General features: G+C 39.3%; 1 protein-coding gene across 2 annotated transcripts in view; it reads right to left on the bottom strand.

The window, feature by feature from the left end:
• Positions 1-9,568: 9,568 nt before the first annotated feature.
• The window catches only part of LOC102239774 (zinc finger protein 791), a 28,282-nt gene continuing 14,111 nt past the window's right edge, over positions 9,569-23,739 (bottom strand). The window contains exons 2-4 of one of the 2 annotated variants that reach the window (XM_014529469.1): positions 13,943-14,186; positions 13,692-13,752; positions 9,569-11,926 (exon numbers count right to left, since the gene is read on the bottom strand). In XM_014529469.1, coding sequence (XP_014384955.1) covers positions 10,282-11,926; positions 13,692-13,752; positions 13,943-13,976 — 1,740 coding nt within the window. In that variant the 5' untranslated portion in view covers positions 13,977-14,186 and the 3' untranslated portion in view covers positions 9,569-10,281. The remainder of the gene's footprint in view (positions 11,927-13,691; positions 13,753-13,942; positions 14,187-23,739) is intronic. The other variant, XM_005881545.1, reaches the window with a different exon arrangement.

Raw genomic sequence — 23,739 nt, 5'->3', positions numbered from 1 at the left:
ATATTTTTATTGATTTCAGAGATGAAGGGAGAGAGAGAGACAGAAACACCAATGATGAGAAAGAATCATTAATCCACTACCTCCTACACACCCCACACTGGGGATGGAGCCTGCAACTGGGCATGTGCCCTGACCAGGAATTGAACGGTGAACTCCTGGTTCATAGGCCTATGTTCAACCACTGAGGATATTTTTCCATTGATTTTTAGAGAGAGTGGAAGAGAGAGGGAAAGACAGAAACATTGATATGAGAGAAACACATCAATTGGTTGCCTCCTGCACTCGCCCTGACCAGGGCCCTGGGCTGAGGAGGAGCCTGCAACTGAAGCACGTGCCCTTGACTGGAACTGAACCTGGGACCCTTTGTTCTGCAGGTCAACACTCTATCCACTGAGCCAAACTGGCTAGGGCGGAATTTATCCATCTCTTCCAGATTGTCCAATTTGTTGGCATTTGATTGTTCACAATATTTTCTTACAATCCTTTGTATTTCTTTGGTGTCAGTTGTTACTAGTACTCTCTTTCATATCTGATTTTATTTATTTCAGGCCTCTTTTTTTCTTGATGAGTCTGGTTAAAGGTTTGCCAATCTTGTTTATCTTTTCAAAGAACCAGCTCTTGGTTTCATTGATCTTTTGTATAGTATTGCTTTTTAGACTATATTTCATTTATTTCTGTTCTGATCTTTATTATTTCCTTCCTTCTGCTCACTGTGGGCTTTGTTTATTGTTCTTTTTCAAGCTCCTTTAAGTATAAAACTACATTGTTTCTTTGAGCTTTTTCTTGTTTCTTCAGGTAGGCCTGTCAGGCTATGAAGTTTCCTCTTACGACTGCTTTCCCTCTGTCCGGCAGATTTTGGGTTGTTGTGTTCATTGGTTGCAAGGTATTTTTTGATTTCTTCCTTGATCTCATTGTGAACCCATTCATTGTTTAGTATCATATTGTTCAGCGTCCATGTTAGGGAAAGACAGAAACATTGATATGAGAGAAACACATCGACTTGTTGCCTCCTGCACTCTTTCTGACCAGGGCCCTGGGCTGGGGAGGAGTCTGCAACCGAAGTACATGCCCTTGACTGGAACTGAACCTGGGACCCTTTGTTCTGCAGGTCGACACTCTATCCACTGAGCCAAACTGGCTAGGGCAGAATTATCCATCTTTTTAAAAACTAATTTATCTTATTTTCCATACAAGTTGTTCACAATATTTTCTTACAATCCTTTGTATTTCTTTGGTGTCAGTTGTTACTTCTCTTTCATATCTGATTTTATTTATTTGGGGCCTCTCTCTCTTTTCCTTGATGAATCTGGTTAAAGGTTTGCCAATCTTGTTTATCTTTTCAAAGAACCAGCTCTTGGTTTCATTGATCTTTTGTATTGCTTTTTAGACTATATTTAATTTATTTCTGTTCTGATCTTTATTTCCTTCCTTCTACTCACTATGGGCTTTGTTGTTCTTTCTCAAGTTCCTTTAAGTATAAAACTACATTGTTTCTTTGAGCTTTTTCTTGTTTCTTGAGGTGTCAGGGAAAACAAAACCCATGTATATACCTGTCAGGCTATGAAGTTTCCTCTTACGACTGCTTTCCCTCTGTCCGGCAGATTTTGGGTTGTTGTGTTCATTGGTTGCAAGGTATTTTTTGATTTCTTCCTTGATCTCATTGTGAACCCATTCATTGTTTAGTATCATATTGTTCAGCGTCCATGTTTTTGTGCTTTTCAGTTTTCTTGTGATTGATTTCAAGTTTCATAGCATTATCGTCAGAGGAAGATGCTTTATATGATTTCAATCTTAAATTTACTGAGACTTGTTTTGTGTCCTAACATGTGGTCTATCCTAGAAAAAATTCCATGTGCATTTGAAAAGAATGCATAGTCATCTGCTTTGGGGTGGAATGCTCTGAAGATATCAATTAAATCCATTTGATCCAGTGTGTCATTTAAGGCCACCATCTCTTTGTTGGTTTTTCTGTCTGGAAGATATATACATTGATGTTAATGGGGTGTTAAAATCTCCTACTAGAACTGTATTACTGTCAGTCTCTCCCTTTATGTTGATCAAGATTTGCTTTACAGATTTAGGTGCTTCTATGTTGGGTGCATAAATGTTTACAAGGGTCATCTTCTCTTGTTGGATTGATAAAACTACATTGTTTCTTTGAGCTTTTTCTTGTTTCTTGAGGTGTCAGGGAAAACAAAACCCATGTATATACCTGTCAGGCTATGAAGTTTCCTCTTACGACTGCTTTCCCTCTGTCCGTCAGATTTTGGGTTGTTGTGTTCATTGGTTTCAAGGTATTTTTTGATTTCTTCCTTGATCTCATTGTTAACCCATTCATTGTTTAGTAACATATTGTTCAGCGTCCTTGTCTTTGTGCTTTTCAGTTTTCTTGTGATTGATTTCAAGTTTCATAGCATTATCGTCAGAGGAAGATGCTTTATATGATTTCAATCTTAAATTTACTGAGACTTGTTTTGTGTCCTAACATGTGGTCTATCCTAGAAAAAATTCCATGTGCATTTGAAAAGAATGCATAGTCATCTGCTTTGGGGTGGAATGCTCTGAAGATATCAATTAAATCCATTTGATCCAGTGTGTCATTTAAGGCCACCATCTCTTTGTTGGTTTTTCTGTCTGGAAGATATATACATTGATGTCAATGGGGTGTTAAAATCTCCTACTAGAACTGTATTACTGTCAGTCTCTCCCTTTATGTTCATCAAGATTTGCTTTACAGATTTAGGTGCTTCTATGTTGGGTGCATAAATGTTTACAAGGGTCATCTTCTCTTGTTGGATTGATCCCTTTATCATTATGTACTGACTAGAGGCCCGATGCATGAAACTTGTGCAAGAGTAGGCCTGCCTTCCTCCGGCTGCCGGCACCGGCTTCCTTCTGGCACCTGGGACCCGGGCTTCCCTCCGTCCGCCAGCAGGCACCTGGGACCTGGGCAGTCCTGGCTTCATCCGGAAGGTTGTCCAGTCTAATTAGCATATTATGCTTTTATTATTATTATAAATACACTATAGCTTTGGTTTTAAGTCTAATTTTTTCAGATATAAATATTGCTACCCCAGCTTTTTTTTCTTTCCATTTGCATGAAATATCATTTCCATCCCTTTACTTTTAGTCTGTTTGTATCTTTCCTTCTGAGGTGGGTCTCTTGAAGACAGTATATACATGGGTTTTGTTTTCTTAGCCATTTACATTTAAAGTGACTATTGATCCTCGCTGTTAGTCTCAGTCACTTATTGAGTCTCTGGCTGTAGTCCTCAGCAGGGCATAAGCCGGATAGGGTGGGGCAAGAGAGGTTCCAATGGGTGGGACTGTTGCTTCCCCCAGGCTAATACTGCAGATGGGAAAGCTGTCTGAGAAAGATGGCTTTGGTAGAATGGGGGAATGACAGCACAGGGATTTGGCTGTCCCTCAGCTCTCTCCCCAGAGCCACCAACCCCAGACTCTCCTCACGCAGCTGTGGTCCACTCTGCCCTCACTCTACCAGAACCCAAGGCGAGTGACTGCAAATGAAATTTTGTGTGTGGGCCCTTCAAGAGGGTGCATGCGTTTCTCGCCATCTCTCACTGGCAGACAGAAACCCCTCTGCTATTTACAGCCAGATGTTATGTGGCTAACTTTCCCTGTTCTGGTGCTCTGAGTGGGGGTGCCCAGCTTAGAGTTTAGACCCCAGACTTCTCAGGGGGACCCCTCCACAGCTGAGATGTCCCTCTGGAACTTCAGCGGCTGCCTGTGGGAGCCTGGCCAGCCCTCTCGTACTTCCGCCGTTCCTACCAGTCTCAATGTGGCCTTCTCTTTAAGTACTTGGTTATAAGGCTTCTTTCCAGATAGTCTTCTATTGGTTATTCAGGATGATTTTTCTATATTTTAGTTGTAATTCCAGTTGGGTTCTGGGAGAAGGTCAGTGTAGTTCCCACCTATTCCACCACCATCTTGGAATCCCTAAAATTTTTGACAGTACCCAGTAGAGGTGGTTGCAGGCCTTTAAAACAGAGATGCCATTATTCTGAGCTATATGAGTTTGGTATGAACTAGTTCTCCCTGCTTTTAACTTTCATTTGTAAGACGAGATGAATGATTGGAAGGAGGCAAAACAACTGAGACAAATAATTATGAAATCACATAAGCTATACCATGCAAAGAAAACATCACTGGAAAAATGGGGGAAGTTTGGATTGCCTTTGCTCTTTAATAAAACACAAAGCTGGCAATATCTACCATCCCCCTTCCATAAGAGGTGCTGGAAGTCTAAGAATATGGAAAGGAGTCTTGTGAACAGCAAAATGGACTTTATAACTTTGTGGGCCATTGAAACAAAAAGCTTCCAGGTCTCCTCTTATGAAAGACATGAGAAAAGTCTCATTTTGAGGTGGTCAAACATACCCCTTTTCCATTAAATAAGGTGTTACTCAAGATTATGCACTCACTGTCTGCAGCTTACCTCAACCATTCCTTTGATTACTGCCCTCTAAACTCCTATAGACCTTTTTGGCATTTTAACCAGAAAATTACATTGGACTTGAGTATCACTCTACTCACAGGAAAACCCATGATGGGCTACAGCTGTGCGGATGACCAGAACCCTTCCCTCGTGCAGTCTGTGTAGCAGCAAAATGATAATGGGAAAAAAAGGCAAATACCTGTGGCCCAAAGCAATAGGAAGTCTTGTCTCAGATCACCCATGTCTAAATTTGTGATTACTATTACATGCAATAAAACTTTGAATTTAAAAAAAATTGATTTCAGAGAGGAAGGGCAAGGGAGAGAGAAATAGAAACATCAATGATGAAAGAGAATCATAGATCGGCTGCCTCCTGCACACCCCACACTGGGGATTGAGCCTGCAACCTGGGCATGTGCCCTGACTGGGAATCGAACCATGATCTGGTTCATAGGTTGACGCTCAACCACTGAGCCACTCTGGCTGGGCATGCAATAAAACTTTTAACCACATCTATACCTTTATTGAAACCATTACTGTTAACCACAGCCATCAACTGCCTATATTGCTCCCCACTGTTGATATCTGCACCGGAGTAATTCCTCCTCAGTGTTTAAAATGAATTAGATGGTGGAAGTAAAAATGATCAATAAGGACATCCTCACTCACTGAGGCCCTGACCCTTTATAGAGAAGAGAGACACACACATATCCAGCCGTCTATTACCTCACGTTACTGTTTAGTTTTCTTCAAAGCATTTATTTCCTTATATACCCAAAGTGTTGGCATACAATGTTGTATTAGTTTTAGGTGTACAATATTTATATAGCTTACATTGTGATCACCACACTAAGCCTAGTAATCATTTATCACCATGCAAATTTATCATATTAACTATATTTCCCTTCACCTTCTTTTCACCCATTCCCCCACTCCTCTCCTATCAAACATCAGTTTAATCTCATTGTTTTTAGATTCAACATGTAAGTGAAACCATATATTTACCTTTCTTTGTATGACTTATATCACTTAGCATAATACTCTCTAGGTCCATTGTTGTTGCAAATGGCAAGATTTCATTCATTTTCATTGGTAATATTCCATTGTATATATGCACCACTTCTTTATCCACTCATCTATCAAATGGACACTTGGGTTGTTTCCATGTCTTGACTATTATAAACTAGAGGCCCGGTGCACGAATTTGTGCATGGGTAGGGTCCCTCTGGGTGGCCTGCAGGGATCAGGCCGAAACCCGCAGTCCAACGCTGCCTGCAGCTCCTACCTGCTGCTCCTGCTCATCCTGGCCCCACTGTGCCTGCCATGGTTTGCTCCCAATTAGTCCCGATCAAGAGAGGCTCGTATCAAGAGAGGCTCGTGCTGCCGCAGCATCTCTCACCAGCCATGAGCCCTGCATCAGGCGCCCTCCCAAGGGGAGTGGCCTGCAGGATTGGGCTGAAACTGGCTCTCTGACATCCCCTGAGGGGTCCCAGATTGGGAGAAGGCGCAGGCCAGGCGGAGGGACCCTACCGGTGCACAATCAGGCCGGGGAGGGACTGTGAGGGGGGGGGGGGGTCAAGGGGGTGGGCCCCCCATCTTGCTCAGTCCCAATCAGCTGGACCCCAGCAGCAAGCTAACCTACTGGTCGGAGCATGTACCCCCTGGTGGTCAGTGCACATCATAGCGACTGGTTGTCCCCTGGTGGTCAGTGCACATCATAGCGAGTGGTTGAGCAGCCTTAGCATATCATTAGCATATTATGTTTTGATTGGTTCTGCCATTTGGTCTATTTGCATATTACCCTTTTATTATATAGGATAATGCTGCAATGAACATAGGGTCCATATATATATATTTTGTTTTCATTTTCTTTATATATCCAGAAGTGGGATTGCTGGATCATATGATAGTTCCATTTTAGTTTTTGGAGGAATCTCTATACTGTTTTCCATAGTGGCTGTACAAAAAATGGTGGGTATTTTGAGTCTAGTGCCTGACAGGAGAGGAATGTTAAAAAACTGCATCAAGACCATCCATAGTTTCTGAGCAAAAAAGGCTCAAATGGAATAGGGACCTTATCTTTCTCCCTTGCTAGGTTTGTGTTGACAATTTATCTCAGTGGTTCTCAACCTTTCTAATGCTGCGACCCTTTAATACAGTTCCTCATGTTGTTGTGACCCCCAACCACAAAATTATTTTTGTTGCTACTTCATAACTGTAATTTTGCTACTGTTATGAATGGTAATGTAAATATCTAATATGCAGGATGTATTTTCAATTTGTTACAAATTGAACATAATTAAAGCATAGTGATTAATCACAAAAACAATATGTAATTATATATGTGTTTTCCGATGGTCTTAGGCGACCCCTGTGAAAGGGTTGTTCGACCCCCAAAGGGGTCGCAACCCACAGGTTGAGAACCACTGATTTATCTGAATCCAAAAGGTCAGTTGATATTATAAAGTTTGCTAAAGAGCAAGCGACTTTATACATTTTAACTGAGATACTTTATATGAAAGTGTCCCATATACCATACGGAATATTCCCATGTTTAGGTTAAGAGCTAATATGATTACCAAAGACAGAATTTAGTTTTCTTCCGCACAGTATCCAATACACAGGAACATTTCCCTTCCTGGAATACCTATCCCATCACTTACCACAAGCCCAAACTGTATAAGATCTCTCACTGATGCAACCCATTATCATGTATGGTGTGTTGTCATCCTTATCACAATTCATTACATCGCTTTCTTTTTTTTTTTTTTAATATATTTTATTGATATTTTACAGAGAGGAAGGGAGAGAGATAGTTAGAAACATCGATGGGAGAGAAACATCGATCAGCTGCCTCCTGCACATCTCCCAGTGGGGATGTGCCCGCAACCCAGGTACATGCCCTTGACCGGAATCGAACCTGGGACCCTTCAGTCCGCAGGCCGACGCTCTATCCACTGAGCCAAACCGGTTTCGGCTACATCGCTTTCTTTAGTACAGATGTGATCCTACAGTTTTTGGCAAGAAGGCACCAACAAAGCCATGATATAAGGTTTTATTAAAGAATGAATGAGAGGTTAGTTTAATCACAAACATTTTTAACTATAGGAAAATTAAAAAAAAACTTGCCTGAGGAAAAAATACATAACACTGATTTAAAATGTATGATTAACTTGTCAAAAATCACAAATTGATCTAAAATCCACAATTGCAATGGGATGTTTTATTAATATATCCTGTCAGGAAGTGTAACATATATTTGTTAGCACATAAGCTGTTTGAAACAGTTGAAAAAATTTCTAAGAAACATCTATAGAAGCATTTGACAAAAAAAAAACAAACAAACCAAAAAACCCAAAAACGACAGTGAACACTGTTTTAAATCATACAAACATAATTGACAATGTCCTAAGGACTTATGTTCAGCTGTAACTGAAAATATCCACAATCTGCCTGATGTGAGGAAGGACTGAGTTAGAGCAGTCACTGCACACTGCAGCAGGGGAACAGACTCCATGTAGTTCTTCTTGACAGTACCTCTGTAGCTGTCTCTGTGTCTAGGAACACATAGTCACTAGCAATAGTAACAGAATGAGTTGTTTACTTTGCAACTTAGACCTTATACAAGTACAGTCTAGAGAAGTCAGCGTTTCAGAGAACATTCTCAAACACAACAGTCTGAATTTGTTGTTTGGTGGACACTTGAGAGCTTTTAGAAAATGCCAAAAGGACAGATCTTTGCTGTGGATCTTGTGGAGGCATCTGTGGAAACCTACAGTTCTGAGAAACTGGAAGTCATGTAGTTGCTAGTGGCATTTAGGACACTATTGACTGGCAGGACAAATAATGACAATGGGTTGGAAGCAGGTATATATAAAACGTCTATGCATCTGTCTCTCTGTGCTCTATGGTTCAAAAACTGAGGCCTTCCGAATCTCATGCAAATGAGGTTATTAGTGAATTTTAACATGAAAGCATAAAAAGAACAGAAAATGTTCTAGAAAATGTAGGGCACAACCTTACTCATGTTGACATAACATATTTCAGGAGAGCCATCTCCAATTCTACATTTTGTTGTCCTGTCACAGGTATCTTTTTTTTTGTTTGTGTGGAAAATATAAAAGCTTATTGGTCTACCTAAGATAATGTTATAATGAAAAATTAATCAGAATTTAAGTGTTAAAAACACATAAGAAAGTAGTTAGAAACGTGCTTTTAATCTCACAAACTTGAAACACTGTGAGCAGTAACCACTTTAGTTATGTTCACTGTTGTATTTCTGGTGTCCAGCTCAGGCACATAGTAGGTACTCAATATGAATAGAGGGATGGTGATGCCACTAGTTGACTTGAATGATAGCAAATAATCATTCTAATTGTATTATAGGTAAACAATACCTTAAATAGTGACATCAGAGTATTGTAGGATTTATTGGATTGAAGGGAAAATGTAGCTTTGGTGCAAATATATTGTAGCTGTGAATTTAAATATAAAATAATTATACTTGTAAACATTTTAAGATTATTCTGTAAGTTTGAGGCTGATGTTAATACAGATAGCTCTTCTTTTTTTTGTTAATCCTCACCCGAGGATATTTTTCCATTGATTTTTAGGGAGAGTGGGAGAGGGAAAGACAGAGAAAAACACTGATGTGAGAGAAACACATTGATTGGTTGCCTCCTGTATGAGCGACCCAGGGCCTGGGCTGAGCATGCAACCAAGGTACATGCCCTTGACTGGAATCGAACCTGGGACCCTTTGGTCCACAGGCCAATGCTCTATTCACTGAGCCAAACTGGCTCCGGCCAGGTAGCTCTTCTTAATGTGAAGTCTGTTTTCCAAATCACAGCCAATGACAGAGTAAAGGGAAAGATGTAAATAGCAATTCAAGTGATATTATACTCTACTAGAAGCCTGTTGCATGAAGATTTGCGCAATAGACCTTCCTTCCCCTGGCTGCTGGCACTGGTTTTCCTCCGGCACCCGGGACTCAGGCCTTTGGTCCAGCCGCAGCGGAGAAGCCAAGCCACTTCAGTCTTCAGTCTTCGTGCCTGCATATGCAAATTAACCGCCATATTTGTTGGGCTAATTTGCATAGTCATCTGATTGGCTGGTGGCTGTAGCGGAGTGACACCAATTTGCATGTTTCTCTTTTATTAGTGTAGATAATAAACTTTGCATATTTACAAGTTTATGCCAAATATCCTTTAGTAAGAAAAATTAGTAAGGCTCTTTTGATGAAAGACAAAGAAAGCTTTTCTCCTAAGAAGAGGAATATTTATCATGGGTAAGAAATATCCAGTACTTGCCACATAAGCCAATAGGAAAACCCTAACAAATTCCAATGTGTCACTATTTCCCTTAACTTACAGGGTTAGGTTTTTGTATAAAAATTAATCCTACTAGTATGTAGTACAATTATATTCCAACTCACCCATGGATCCAACAGACTTTAAAATGGAAAAACAAAAATTTTATAAGTTGATTTAAGAAAAACTACCTATTAAAAGTATATACTGTTGCTTAGAGAGTACTTACAGAATTGCCTGAACTAATTGCTCATTTGCAAAAGTAACAGGCCCAGAGACAGTTTCATAGTCCAGAGACTGAATTTCAGGATGAGTCTCTGATAAAGAAAATATATTTTTAGCTTTGAAACATTTCTTTTATGTCACTAATTTTCTGGAGTATTACATGTAAATTAATTTGCATCTGGCTTTCCCATATAACTTACATTTATAGCCATTTCTCTCCAGTGGAGTTTTCACATAACTTTGAGTGTATTTGTAAAGAGTGAAAACCTTTCTGTATTTATCAGTTATAATTTATCCAGTGTGCATTCTTATGACATGTTTATGTAAGGATGTGGGCCAATTGAAGGCTTTCCCACAATGCTTACACTGAAGAAGTTTCTCTCCAGTGTGAATTCTTTCATGGCTTCTATATGAACTGGGTCGACTAAAGGCTTTCCCACATTCTTCACATTTATACGGTTTTTCTCCAGTGTGCACTCTCATGTGACCTCGAAAGGTTGTACGATAAATGAAAGCTTTCCCACATTCTTTACATTCATAGGGTTTCTCTCCAGTGTGAGTTCTTTCATGTACTTGAACATAACTTGAGCAACTGAAGGCTTTACCACATATTTTACATTCATAAGGTTTCTCTCCAGTGTGAGTTCTTTCATGTATTCGAAATGAACTGGGACAGTTGAATGCTTTCCCACATTCCTTACATTTATAAGGGCCATCTCCAGTGTGTGTCATCATGTGTCTTCGAAAGCTTGTGAGAGATACAAATGCTTTCCCACATTCCTCACATTTATAGGGTTTCTCTCCAGTGTGAGTTCTTTCATGTATTTGCAAACCTAGAGCAGAACTGAAGGTTTTCCTACACTGTTTACATTCATAGGGTTTCTCGGCACTGTGAGTTCTTTCATGTCTTCGAAAGGAAGTGGGACAACTAAGGGCTTTACCACATAGCTTACATATATAGGGTTTCTCTCCAGTGTGAGTTCTCACATGGACTTGAAAAGTCGTGAGCCAATGGAAAGCTTTTCCACACTCCTTACATTGATAGGGTTTCTCTCCAGTGTGAGTTCTTTCATGTGTTCGAAAGGAACTGGAACAACTGAAGGCTCTACCACATTGTTTACATTCGTAGGGTTTTTCTCCAGTGTGAGATCTTTCATGTATTCGATATGAACTGGGACAATTGAATGCTTTCCCACAGTCCTTACATTTATAACGTCCATCTCCAGTATGTGTTATCATGTGTCTTTGAAAGCTTCCGAGAGAAATAAAGGCTTTCCCACATTCCTTACAGTCATAGGGTTTCTCTCCAGTATGAGTTCTTTCATGTTTTCGAAGAGAACTTGGACAACTGAAGGCTTTATTACACTTTTTACATTCATAGGGTTTTTCTCCAGTATGAGTCCTTTCATGGCTTCGATAGGAACTGGGACAACTGAGGGCTTTACCACATTGCTTACATTCATAGGGTTTCTCTCCTGTGTGAGTTCTTTCATGTGTTTGGAAGGTTTGATGATATCTAAAGGCTTTCCCACATTGTTTACATTGATAGGGTTTCTCTCCCGTGTGAGTTCGTTCATGTTTTCGAACAGATTGACGATATCTAAAGGATTTCCCACATTCCTTACATTTATATGATTTCTCTACACTGTGATTTCTTTCATGTTTTTGAAAAGGTTGAAGATAACTGAAGGCTTTCCCACATATCTTGCATTTGTAAGGTTTCTTTCCATATTCCTGATACTTGCATGGTTTGGGTGCAGTGTGAGATCTCATGTGCCTATTAAGGGATGAACGACTCATGAAGACTTTTCCACACACACTGCACTCCCATGGTTTTACTTTAGAAGTTTTCTTATTCAGATTAAGATTTGAAATAAGGTTGAAGTTTTCTCCATATTGACTACCTTTACTTTCACAGTCTCTCTCTACCATATGTCTATAAAAAAAACAGAAGTACATGATTAGTGACTTATTAATTTACATTTATTCACAAACATTAGAATTATGTTTTTACAATTTATAGGGAAAGAGTAGGTTTTCTGCCCTGTCTGAATTGTTTGAACCTGAATATAATGAATGCTCTTAAAGAAGGTTTGACCTTCTTTATTAAAGTAGTGCTATTCATATATGGAGTTTCTGAATACTGTTTCCAAGTAAACTATTTTGGAAACACTGAACATCTTATGTCACAATTTAGAAAACATTTTTGGTAAAATTTTTCTAAAATTAAATAAATTTGAAGCTGTGTCTGTTTTTAATATTTATTATTTCAATTACAGTTTACATATAATATTATTTTGTATTAGTTTCATGTGTACAGCATAGTGGTTGTCCCCTTGATATTTCATACATAGCTATTACAAAATTATTGGCCACATTTCCTATGTTATATCTTACATCCTTATGACTATTTTGTAACCACCAATTAGTACTTCTTAATCCCTTCACCTTTTTCACCCAGCCCCCAACCCCACTCTGATCTGACAACCACCAGTCTGTTCTCTGTATCTATGAGTGTGTTTCTATTTTGTTTATTTTGTTCTTTAGATTCCACATAAGTGAAATCATATTGTATTTGTCTTTCTCTGTGTGACTTATTTCCATTAGCATAATACCCTCTAGGGCAGGGGTGGGCAACCTTTTTGTGAGTGCGTGCCAAAACCAGCAAAATCTCTGACTCAAAATTCTTCTGCGTGCCAACCCTAATTTTTTGAGAACATGTTACACCTACTTGATATCTCTTAAGGTGTACGTATGTGAAGAACCTTGAAGAAATAATTCATTCGAGCGACAAAAACACAGTATATGATGATGAAAAATACATTTATTTTTTAATGTATACATGTACACTGATAGTCCGACAAAAAACTTTATGACTCCGTTTGATATTATCAGTGGGACTTTTGCTGCTGCATCACTGATGACAGAGATTTTACATCAGGTTTATATTTCGTGACCTTCAGAGATATGCACGAGGTACTACTTTCATCCATCAGGCTACTCCTATTACGAGACTTAACAAAATTCATCACTGAGAACAAAGATTCACAAGCATATGTGGATGAAACCAAAACACTGGTCGGATCTAGGAAGGCAGGGAGAGTTAAGGCAAAGGCATAGAAATTGCTCTTCCCCTCTCTCGTCAATCCATGTCTATGGTCTTTAAGATAACTTGTTATGTAAAATTATTTATTTAAGATGCACCTACACTTAATTTATCTGAAAAATAAAAAAGTCGACATTAAGAAAAAAAATTGTAAATGGAAGATTATAAGAGAGGGTTTCGCGTGCCAGCAAAAGTTACTGGCGTGCCATGTTTGGCACGCATGCCAGGGGTTGCCCACCCCTGCTCTAGTGCCATCCATGCTGTTGCTAGTGATAAGATTTCATTCTTTTTTTATGTCTGAGTAGTATTGCACTGTATATATGCACAATATTTTTATCCATTTGTCCACTGATGGGCACTTGGGTTGCTTCCATATCTTGGCCATTGTAGAGTGCTGCAATGAGCATGGGAGTGCATATAGTATTTTGAATTAATGTTTTGGGTTTCCTAAGATATATACTCAGAAGTGGAGTCACTGGGTCATAAGGCAATTCCATTTTTAATTTTTTGAGGAGTGTCTGCTTGTTTTTAAATTTTCATCACATATGAAGATCCCCTTGTGGGGATACTGATTTCTGTTGTGAATATAACTTACCTTAGATTTCTTCCCTGATTTTTGTACTGATCACCAATGTTATGGTCTTCCAATTTTCTTCCTGAAATGTAGGCCCAGAAAAATAAAAAAGTTTAAGAATTATTACATTGCAGGTCTGTGATGAGCTCTGACTATGCCTGGTTTGTTTACAAACGTGTTCTCTTTCCCCATTCCAAATCAGAGAATAATGTTGATAGACAAGAAACATCTGTTCTCTAAGTTGCTAAATGAAGGAATGTTGACACCCTTACCTATTGAGGCCAGGTTCTTCAAGGTTTCCCGCATCACATCTCTGTAGAGTTTCTTCTGTGAAGGATCCAGCAGAGCCCACTCCTCCAGGGTAAAGTTTACAGCCACATCCTCAAAGGCCACTGAATCCTAAAGCATCCCACATATGTATTCATAAGAAGTTCACATATATTGTGGTATCAAAATATTCTAGAAAAATGGCGGCAGAGTAGGAGGATGCTGCATGAACATGTTCCCAGGAACAAGCTGAAATACGGAAAGGCTTCCTGAATAATCAATGGAAAACTCACAGGAGAGAACCTGATACCCAAGGACCAAAGGTGGAGACCGCACAGAGACTGGTAGGAGGGGTGGAGGTGCAAAAGGGCTGGCTGGGCACCCACAGACAGCAACTGAAGTCCCAGAGAGATATCTCAGCTGTGGAGGGGAGGGGTGCCACTGAGAACTCTGGGATGTAATCCTGAAGCTGGGCTCCCCAGCAGAGAACACCAAACTGAGGAGGGCACCCACATAACATCTAGCTGTGAAAAGCAGTGGGGTGCTGTCTGCCAGGGAGTGGCAGCTGAAAGTTCGGGCACCCTCTTAAAGGACCAATGCACAAAAATTCCTTGTGGAGCCATCCACCTTGTGCTCTGGCAGAGGGAGGGAGAAACGGACTGGAGCTGTGAAAGCAGAACCCAGGATTGGGGACTCGGGGGATAGAGCTCAGAAGGCAGACAGCCCAAGTTTCCTGGGCTAAGTCATTCCCTCACACAGCAGAGGACATCTTTCCCACATACTAGTAGACATCTGCCTTGCCTGAGGGGAAGACAGCGGACACACACTATTGGAAAACACCTTGCCCTGAGGCCACTTAAGAAATTAAAAGTAACAATTAGCCTCCAGGCAAAAGCAACTGCCGCACCCTGTTGAAAAAAACTCATCACACCTGAGGATGACTGCCTGGGGGCAATTTAAGTTGGAATCCTATTAGTCTGTAGACAGAGGCGGTCTCTGGAGGCTGAGTCTTTGCCTGATCCAATTAGTCAGAAACAGCCTTTAACACTGTCCTGCACTAGGGATTGAGAGGTATAGAGGATCTACGTAAAACATAGTCGTAAATCCAAACAGACAACCAAAATGAGGAAACAAAGAAACAACCTCCAAATGAAAGAACTAGCAAATTCTCCAGGAGAAGAGATAAGTGAAGCAGAGATAAGAATAAAAAAGTCGACATTAAGAAAAAAAATTGTAAATGGAAGATTATAAGAGAGGGTTTCGCGTGCCAGCAAAAGTTACTGGCGTGCCATGTTTGGCACGCATGCCAGGGGTTGCCCACCCCTGCTCTAGTGCCATCCATGCTGTTGCTAGTGATAAGATTTCATTCTTTTTTTATGTCTGAGTAGTATTGCACTGTATATATGCACAATATTTTTATCCATTTGTCCACTGATGGGCACTTGGGTTGCTTCCATATCTTGGCCATTGTAGAGTGCTGCAATGAGCATGGGAGTGCATATAGTATTTTGAATTAATGTTTTGGGTTTCCTAAGATATATACTCAGAAGTGGAGTCACTGGGTCATAAGGCAATTCCATTTTTAATTTTTTAAAATTCCATGTTTTTCTCTCATCGATGTTTCTAACTCTCTATCCCTCTTCCTTCCTCTTTGTAAAAAATCAATAAAATACATTTTAAAAAAATGCTCAACAGTATGAAAAAAGATATAGTAACTATGAAAAAAACCCAGTCTGACATAAAGAATGACACAACACAAATAAAGAACACATTGGAAGGAACACACAGCAGATTAGGGTAAGCTGAGGATCAAATCAGTGAATTAGAAGCCAGATTTGAAAATATCACTCAATTAGAGAACCAAAAAGAAAAAACAATTAAAAAACAGGACAGCTTAAGGGAGCTGTTGGACAATGTGAAACATAACAACATTAGAATAGTAGGTGTGCCAGAAGAAGCAGAAAGGGAGAAAGGAATAGAGAAGGTGTTTGAAGAAATAATGGTAGAAAACTTCCCTAACCTGGTAAAGCAGTGGTTCTCAACCTTCCTAATGCCGCGACCCTTTAATACAGTTCCTCATGTTGTGGTGACCCCCAATTTCATTGTTACAAATTGAACATAATTAAAGCATAGTGATGAATCACAAAAACAATATGTAATTATATATGTGTTTTCTGATGGTCTTAGGGGACCCCTGTGAAAGGGTCGTGACCCACAGGTTGAGAACTGCTGTGGTAAAGGAAAAAGTCACACAAGTTCAGGAGGCACAGAGAAACCCAAACAAGAAGAACTCAAACAGACGCACTCCCAGACACATCATAATTAAAATGCCAAAAATTAAAGACAAAGAGAGAATCTTAAAAGGCAGCAAGAGAATAGCAAACTGTTACCTACAAAGGAGTTCACATAAGGCTGACACTTGATTTCTCATCAGAAACTCTACAGGCCAGAAGGGAATGGCATGAAGTACTCAAGGTAATGGAAAGCAAGGATCTGAGACCAAGATTATCCAGCAAGGCTATCATTCAAAATAGATGTTAAAAAAAGAGCTTCCCAGACAAAAAAAGGCTAAAGGAGTTCATCACCACCAAGCCAGCATTACAAGAAATGCTAAAGGGATTGCTGCAATAAGAAGAAACAGAGAGAGAAACCTAGCCATACAGAATTAAAATGGCAATAAATAAGTACCTCTCAATAATAACCCTAAATGTAAATGGATTAAATGCTCCAATCAAAAGGTGTAGGGTAGCTGAATGGATTAAAAAAAAACCCAACATGACCCAACTATATGCTGTCTACAAGAGACCCACCTCAAAACAAAACACACACACACAGGATGAAAATGAAGGGATGGAAAAGAAAAAAAAAGCTGGAGTAGTAATACTCATATCCGACAAAATAGACTTTAAAAGCATCATGATAAGCAAAATAAGCCAGATGGAGAAAGATAAATATCACATGATCTCACTCATTTGTGGAATATAATGAATAACATAAACTGATGAACAAACTTTTGTGATATCATACTATGTTAGTACAGTTTTGGTAATTTATTATACTTAAAATTCTTTTATTCTTGTAATAATGTTTATTGCATGTAACATTATCATATTTAAAATCGTTTTTCTTGCCCTGACTGGTTTGGCTCAGTGGATAGAGTGTTGGCCTGCGGGCTCAAGGGTCCCAGGTTTGATTCCGGTCAAGGGCATGTACCTTGGTTGTGGGCACATACCCAGTGGAGAGTGTGCAGGAGGCAACTAACTGATCGATGTTTCTCTCTCATTGATGTTTCTAACTCTCTATCCCTCTCCATTCCTGTCTGTAAAAAAATCAACAAAATGTATTTTTTTTAAAAATCGTTTTTCTTGAGATATTAATGTTTATTGCATGTAACGTTATTATACTTAAGATCATTTTTCTTGAAAAAAAATTCTATGACTTGGTCACCAAAATTCATATTCTCTATACATAACCACTTCCTTGTAAATTTAATAGCATCTTCAATCTTTCAGGCACATAATTTCTCTAAACACTGGTCTCTGAAAAAGATCATTAACCCACTGACATCTACATGTAGGGGTTAGAGAAGATGCTTTCCACAGTAATTATGATGGCATAATTTACCCATTTGGTTAAAGAACAGAATAGGAAATCCCCACTTCTTGGTGGGTACACAGAGACCAGTGTTTAGGTTCAGCTCTAGTGGAATTCACAGAAAGAACCACACTTCAGACCTTATTTAAGAAGCTTCTAGAGAATCCCAAAGATGACAGGAGAGAGAAAAGGACACCAGATGTAGCCTGATACCTACAGGTATAAAAATAGTAAACACAGGTTAAACCCTTGCTAGATACACTTAAAAACCTCACACTAAAGGCCTATTTACCAAAATTCCTTCTTCACAGTACATCATGTCTGGCTTCCAATAACACCAAAATCACACAGCACACTAAAAGTCTTAATCTTGAAAGAAGCCAGGGGGGAAAACACACCTTACCTATGGATAAACAACAAGAATTAAGTCAGACTTTTTTTTGGGTCTCAAATAAGGCAAGCAAGAAGAGACTGGAATGAAATATTTAAAGTGTTGATAGAAAAACAAACAACCTAACTAAAATTGTGTTGAGTGAAATTATCCTTCAAAAGTGAGAGAGAAATTTCTAAGGCAAATATTGAGAGAATTTTTCACCAGTACATCTGCTTCGCCTTGCAAAAAGTGTTAAAGGAAATTATTCAAAAGGAAAGAAAATGAGCCCAGCCTGCGTGGCTCAGTGGTTGAGCATTGATTCCCAGTCAGGGCACATGCCCGGGTTGTGGCTCGAGCCCCAGTGTGGGGCGTATAGGAGGCAGCTGATCAATGAATGTCTCATCATTGATGTTTCCATCTCTCTCTCCCTCTCCTTCCTCTCTGATATATAAAAAAAGGAAGGAAAATGATGAAGAAAGGGAGAGGATCTGAGAAGGAATAAATGAAGGTAAAATAACATTACCTTAAAAATTCTCAATTTGTAAGATAACACTGTTCAAATAATACTAGCAACAAAGTATTCAGTAATTATATCTTATGGATAAGCAAAATGAACAGTAACAGTGTTATAAGGTGCAGAGAGAGAGAGGAATTGGGAATACTCTGTTATGAGAAATGTATACAACCAGTGAAATGGTTTAGCATTGCTTGAAAGAGGATTTGGGTTAATTGTAACTATATACTGTAAATTTAAGGGCAACTAATAAGAAAGTTAAAAAGTATAAATATGCCAAGAAAGAAGAAAAAGTAAAATCGGGCAAAATGCTCAAAGCCAGAGAAGGGGAAAAAAAAAAAAAAAAAAAAAAAGAAAAAAAAAAAAAAAAAAAAAAAGTGAAAGGCAAAAGAGAAACAAAGAACAAGGAGAACAAATAGAAAACACCAAACATTATGGTAGATATTAATCCAACTATATCAACAATCATTTTATTTTATTTTTTAAAAAATATATTTTATTGATTTTTGACAGAGAGGAAGGGAGAGGGATAGAGAGAAACATCGATGAGAGAGAAGCATCGATCAGCTGCCTCCTGCACACCCCCTACATGGGGATGTGCCCGCAACCAAGGTACATGCCCTTGACCGGAATCGAACCCAGGACCCCGGAGTCCGCAGGCCGACGCTCTATCCACTGAGCCAAACCAGTCAGGGCTATCAACAATAATTTTAAAAGTCAATGTTACATAAAAGAAACAACTGAAAGGCCCTGGCTGGTTTGGCTTAGTGGATGGAGCGTCTGCCTGCGGACTGAAGGGTCCCAGGTTCAATTCCAGTCAAGGGCACATGCCTGGGTTGCAGGCTCAATCCCCAGTAGGGGGTGGCCAGGAGGCGGCCGATCAATGATTCTCTCATCATTGATGTTTCTATCTTTCTCTCCCTCTCCCTTCCTGTCTGAAATCAATAAAATTATATTAAAAAAAGAGAAACAATTGAAAGATACTGTCATAGTGAATAAGAAATAACAACTTCCAATTACATGTTGTCTATAATACTAAAGTCATGTTAACAGTAAAGACAGATAGATTGAAATTGAGGGATGGAAAAATATATATCACGTTAACATTAAGAGATCGTTGGCATATCTATATTTTCAGACAAAGCACAGGGAAAAGAGAGGCTTTCCAGTATGATAAAGGGATCAAGTCTTTAAGGAGACACGGCACTCCTTAGTGCTCCTGTGCAGAACAATACAGTGGTAAAATACACCAGCATCAACCCATGAACCAGGAGGTCACGGTTCGATACCTGGCCAGGGCACATGCAGGAGTTTTGTGCTCTATTCCCATTACGGGGTGTGCAGGAAGCAGCCAATCAATGATTCTCTCCCATCATTGATGTTTCTATCTTTTCTTCTCCCTTCCTCTCTGAAATCAATAAAAACAATTAAAAAAAAATAATTAAGAAGAAGAGGTAAATTAAAAAAAAGCAATTACCAGGACCAGCAAGAAGAAAATCAGAAAAGCCACAGCTGAATTGATCAGTGCCATCAAACAACTGGATTTACTAAAAACTGTGGAATTACTTTATCATCAAGCAACAGCAGAATACACATTCTTCTCAAGTTCACAGGGAAAATTCATGAAGATAGAACACATTCTAACATAAAACACACCTTAACATATTTGAAAGAACAGAAATAATACAAAATATGCTCTCAGACCACAAAGGCATTAATCTAGAAACCATTAACAGAAAGTTTGGGAAACCCTCAAATACTTGGGAGATTAAACAACACACTTCTAAATAACTCATGGATCAAAGAAGAAGTCCCAAAAGCAATGAAAAGCTTTGAACTAAATGAAAATGAAAATACAATTTACCAAAAACAGTGCCTGGAGGGAAATTTATAGTATTGAAGGTATACAATTGAAAAAAAGAGATCTGTAATCTATTATCTAAGCCTCTATCTTACAAATCTAGAACAAAAAAGAGCAAATTAAACCTAAAGTAAGCACAAGTGTAGAAATAAAAATCAAAGAAATCAATGAAATTACAGGGAAATCGCGAAAAATCCACACAACCAAAAGCTGGTTCTTTGAAAATATGAATAAAATTGAGCAACACCTATACAAGCCAAGAAAAAAGGAGAAAAGACAAATTATTAATATCAAGAATGAGCCCTAGCTGGTTTGGCTGAGTGGATAGAGTGTCAGCCTGCGGACTAAAGGGTCCCAGGTTCAACTCCAGTCAAGGGCACATGCCTGGGTTGCAGGCTCAGTCCCTAGTAGGGGGCATGCAGGAGGTGGCCAATCAATGATTCTCACTCATCATTGATGTTTCTCTCTCTCTCCTTTCCTCTCTGAAATCAATAAAAAGATATTTAAAAAAAAGAATGAGGAAGGGGCTGTGGAAATGTAAAAAAAAAGCATTTGACAAAATTCAAATCAATTTATGGTAACAAACTGGGAAATACCCTCTGTAAGAAACTTGCATTTAACCTACTTAATGGTGAGAAACTGGCAATGATGTCCCCTCACATCAGTACTAGTCGACACTGTAAAGTCTAAGCTAATACAGTAAAACAAGAAAAGGAAATAAAAGGTATACAGAATGATAAGTAAGAAATTAAAATTGTCTTTGTCACATGACATGATTATTTATGGAGAAAATGTCAAAGAAAATAACAACAAAGAAAACCCCTTGAACTAATAAGAGAATAGAGTAAGACTGAAAAATAAATGGTTAATATACAGAAGTCAATTTTTTCCTGTAGATCTAAACAAATATAATCAACTGATCTTTAAAAAATATTCTTAACTGAGGATATGTTCTTATTGATTTTAGTGAGAGAGATGAAGGGGAAGAGGAAGGGAGAGAGGGAGAGAGAGATAGAAACATCAATCAGTTGCCTCTGGTACACACGCCCCAACCAGGGATTGAACCGGCAACTTCAGTATGTGCCCTGACCTGGAACTGAATCCACAACCTTTTGGTGTATGGAACAACGCCCCAATTAACTGAGCCATTGGCCAGGGCTGATCAACTGATCTTCAACAAAGGATCAAAGGCAAGTCAATGGAGAAAACATAGCCTTTTCAACACAGAGTGCCAGGCAAACGAGATATCCACATGCAAAAATCAATCCAATCAATCAATCTAGACACAGATCTTACACTTTTCACAAAAACTAACTCAAAACAGATCACAGATCTTACGTAAAGTGTAAAACTATGAAACTCCTAGAAGATAACATAGGAGAAAATCTAGGTGACCCAAGGTTTGTGATGACTTTTTAGATATAACACCAACAGCAAGATTGATGAAAGAAAAAAGTAAGTTTGACTTCATTAAAATAAAATCTGCTCTGCGAAAACAGTGTTGAGAGATGGAAAACACAAGCCACAGACTGGGAGAAAAATCTTTCCAAAACACTTATCTGATAAAGGGTTGGTATCCAACAATAAGAAGATAAGCAACACAGTTAAAAATGGACAAAAGATCTGAACATCCACTTACCAAAGACGACACACAAATGGTAAATAAGCCTAGGAAAAAATGCTCAACATCATATATCTTTAGGAATTGCAAATAAAAGAAGGATGAGATATTACTAGGCACTTATTACAATGACTAAAATTCAAAACATTGAGAGCAAACACTGAATAATGGCAAAGATGTGGAGCAACAGGAACCTTCATACACTGCTGGGGGCAATGGAAGACAGTATGCCTACTTTTGAAGATAGGCAGTTTCTTAAACTAAACCTATTCTTTTTTTTAAGATATATTTTTGTTGATTTCAGAGAGGAAGGGAGAAGGAGAGATAGAAACATCGACAATAAGAGAGAATCATTTATTGGCTGCCTCCTGCACGCCCCCTACTGGGGATCGAGCCTGCAACCTAGGCATGTGCCCTTGACTGGAATAAAACCTGGACCTTTCAGTCTGCAGGCTGACACTCTATCCACTGAGCCAAACCAGCTAGGGCAAACTAAACCTATTCTTATCATACAAGCAAGCAATCATATTCCTTATTTCCCCAAATAAGTTGAAAACTTATATTTATAAAAAATCCTGCATGTTTATAAGAGCTTTATTCATGACTACTAAGACTTACAGGTAACAAAGATATCTTCCAATAGGTGAATGGAAAAATAATCACTGGCCCAGCCGGTGTGGCTCAGTGGTTGAGTGTACACCATGAATCAGGAGGTCATGGTTCGATTACCGGTCAGGGCACATGCCTGGGTGCAGACTCGATCCCTGGTGGGGGGCGTGTGGGAGGCAGCTGATCGATGATTCTCTCTCATCATTGATGTTTCTCTCTCTCCCTTCTCCCTTCCTCTCTCTGAAATCAATAAAAATATATTTAAAAATTAATCACTGGAACATCCATACAATGAAATATTATTCAGTGATAAAAGGAAATGAGGTATCAAGCCAAAAAGACATGGAGAAACCTTAAAACCATATTACTAAGTGAAAGCAGCCAATATGACATGGCTACACACTTATGATTCCAAACATACTTCTGGAAAGGACAAAACTATGAGACAATGAAATATCTTTGGTTGCCAGGGATTTGGGGGTGGGAGGGAGAAATGAATGAATAGGTGGAGCACGGGATTTTAAAGGCAGTGAAAATTTTCTACGTGATGCAGAAAAGATGGACACATCATTTCACATTAGCCAATGCCCAGAGACTGTACAACACTCAACACTAATATAAACTGTGGACTTTAATGCACTGATATCAAATGTACCACAGTAATATCCTATATAACAAAACCCTAATACGCAAATTGACCAAACGGGGGAATGACCAGTTGCTATGATGCACACTGACCACCAGGGGGCAGACATTCAATGCAGGAGCTGTCCCCTGGTGGTCAGTGCACTCAGGGGAAATGCTGCTCAGCCAGAAGCCAGGCTCAAGGCTGGTGAGCCTCTCCCACCTCCATGGCAGCGCTAAGAACCCCTTGGGGGATGTCTGCCTGCTGGCTTAGGGCGGTTCCCCGCCAGCAGGTGGACATCCCCCAAGAGGTCTAGGACTGGACTGCGAGAGGGCACAGGCCGGGCTGAGAGACCCCCGCTCCCGCAGTGCACGAATGTTATGTACCGGGCCTCTAGTAAGATATAAAAAATAGGGCAAACTATGTGGAGGCAGAGGGGTTATGTGGGAACTCTACTTTCTGATCAAGTTTTCTGCAAACCAAAAATTGCTGTAAAGAAAAGCCAAGTCCATTAAGAAAAAAAAAAAAAAAAAGGCAAACATGGTAATTAACCGTACCTTCGCTACACCTCCCATGGGCTAATCAGCACAATATGCAAATTAACT

The sequence above is a fragment of the Myotis brandtii genome, unplaced genomic scaffold (assembly GCF_000412655.1).
Source record: "Myotis brandtii unplaced genomic scaffold, ASM41265v1 scaffold680, whole genome shotgun sequence".
NCBI lineage: Eukaryota > Metazoa > Chordata > Mammalia > Chiroptera > Vespertilionidae > Myotis > Myotis brandtii.
Note: the sequence above shows the minus strand (reverse complement) of the source record. Positions and strands in the feature narration are given on the sequence as shown.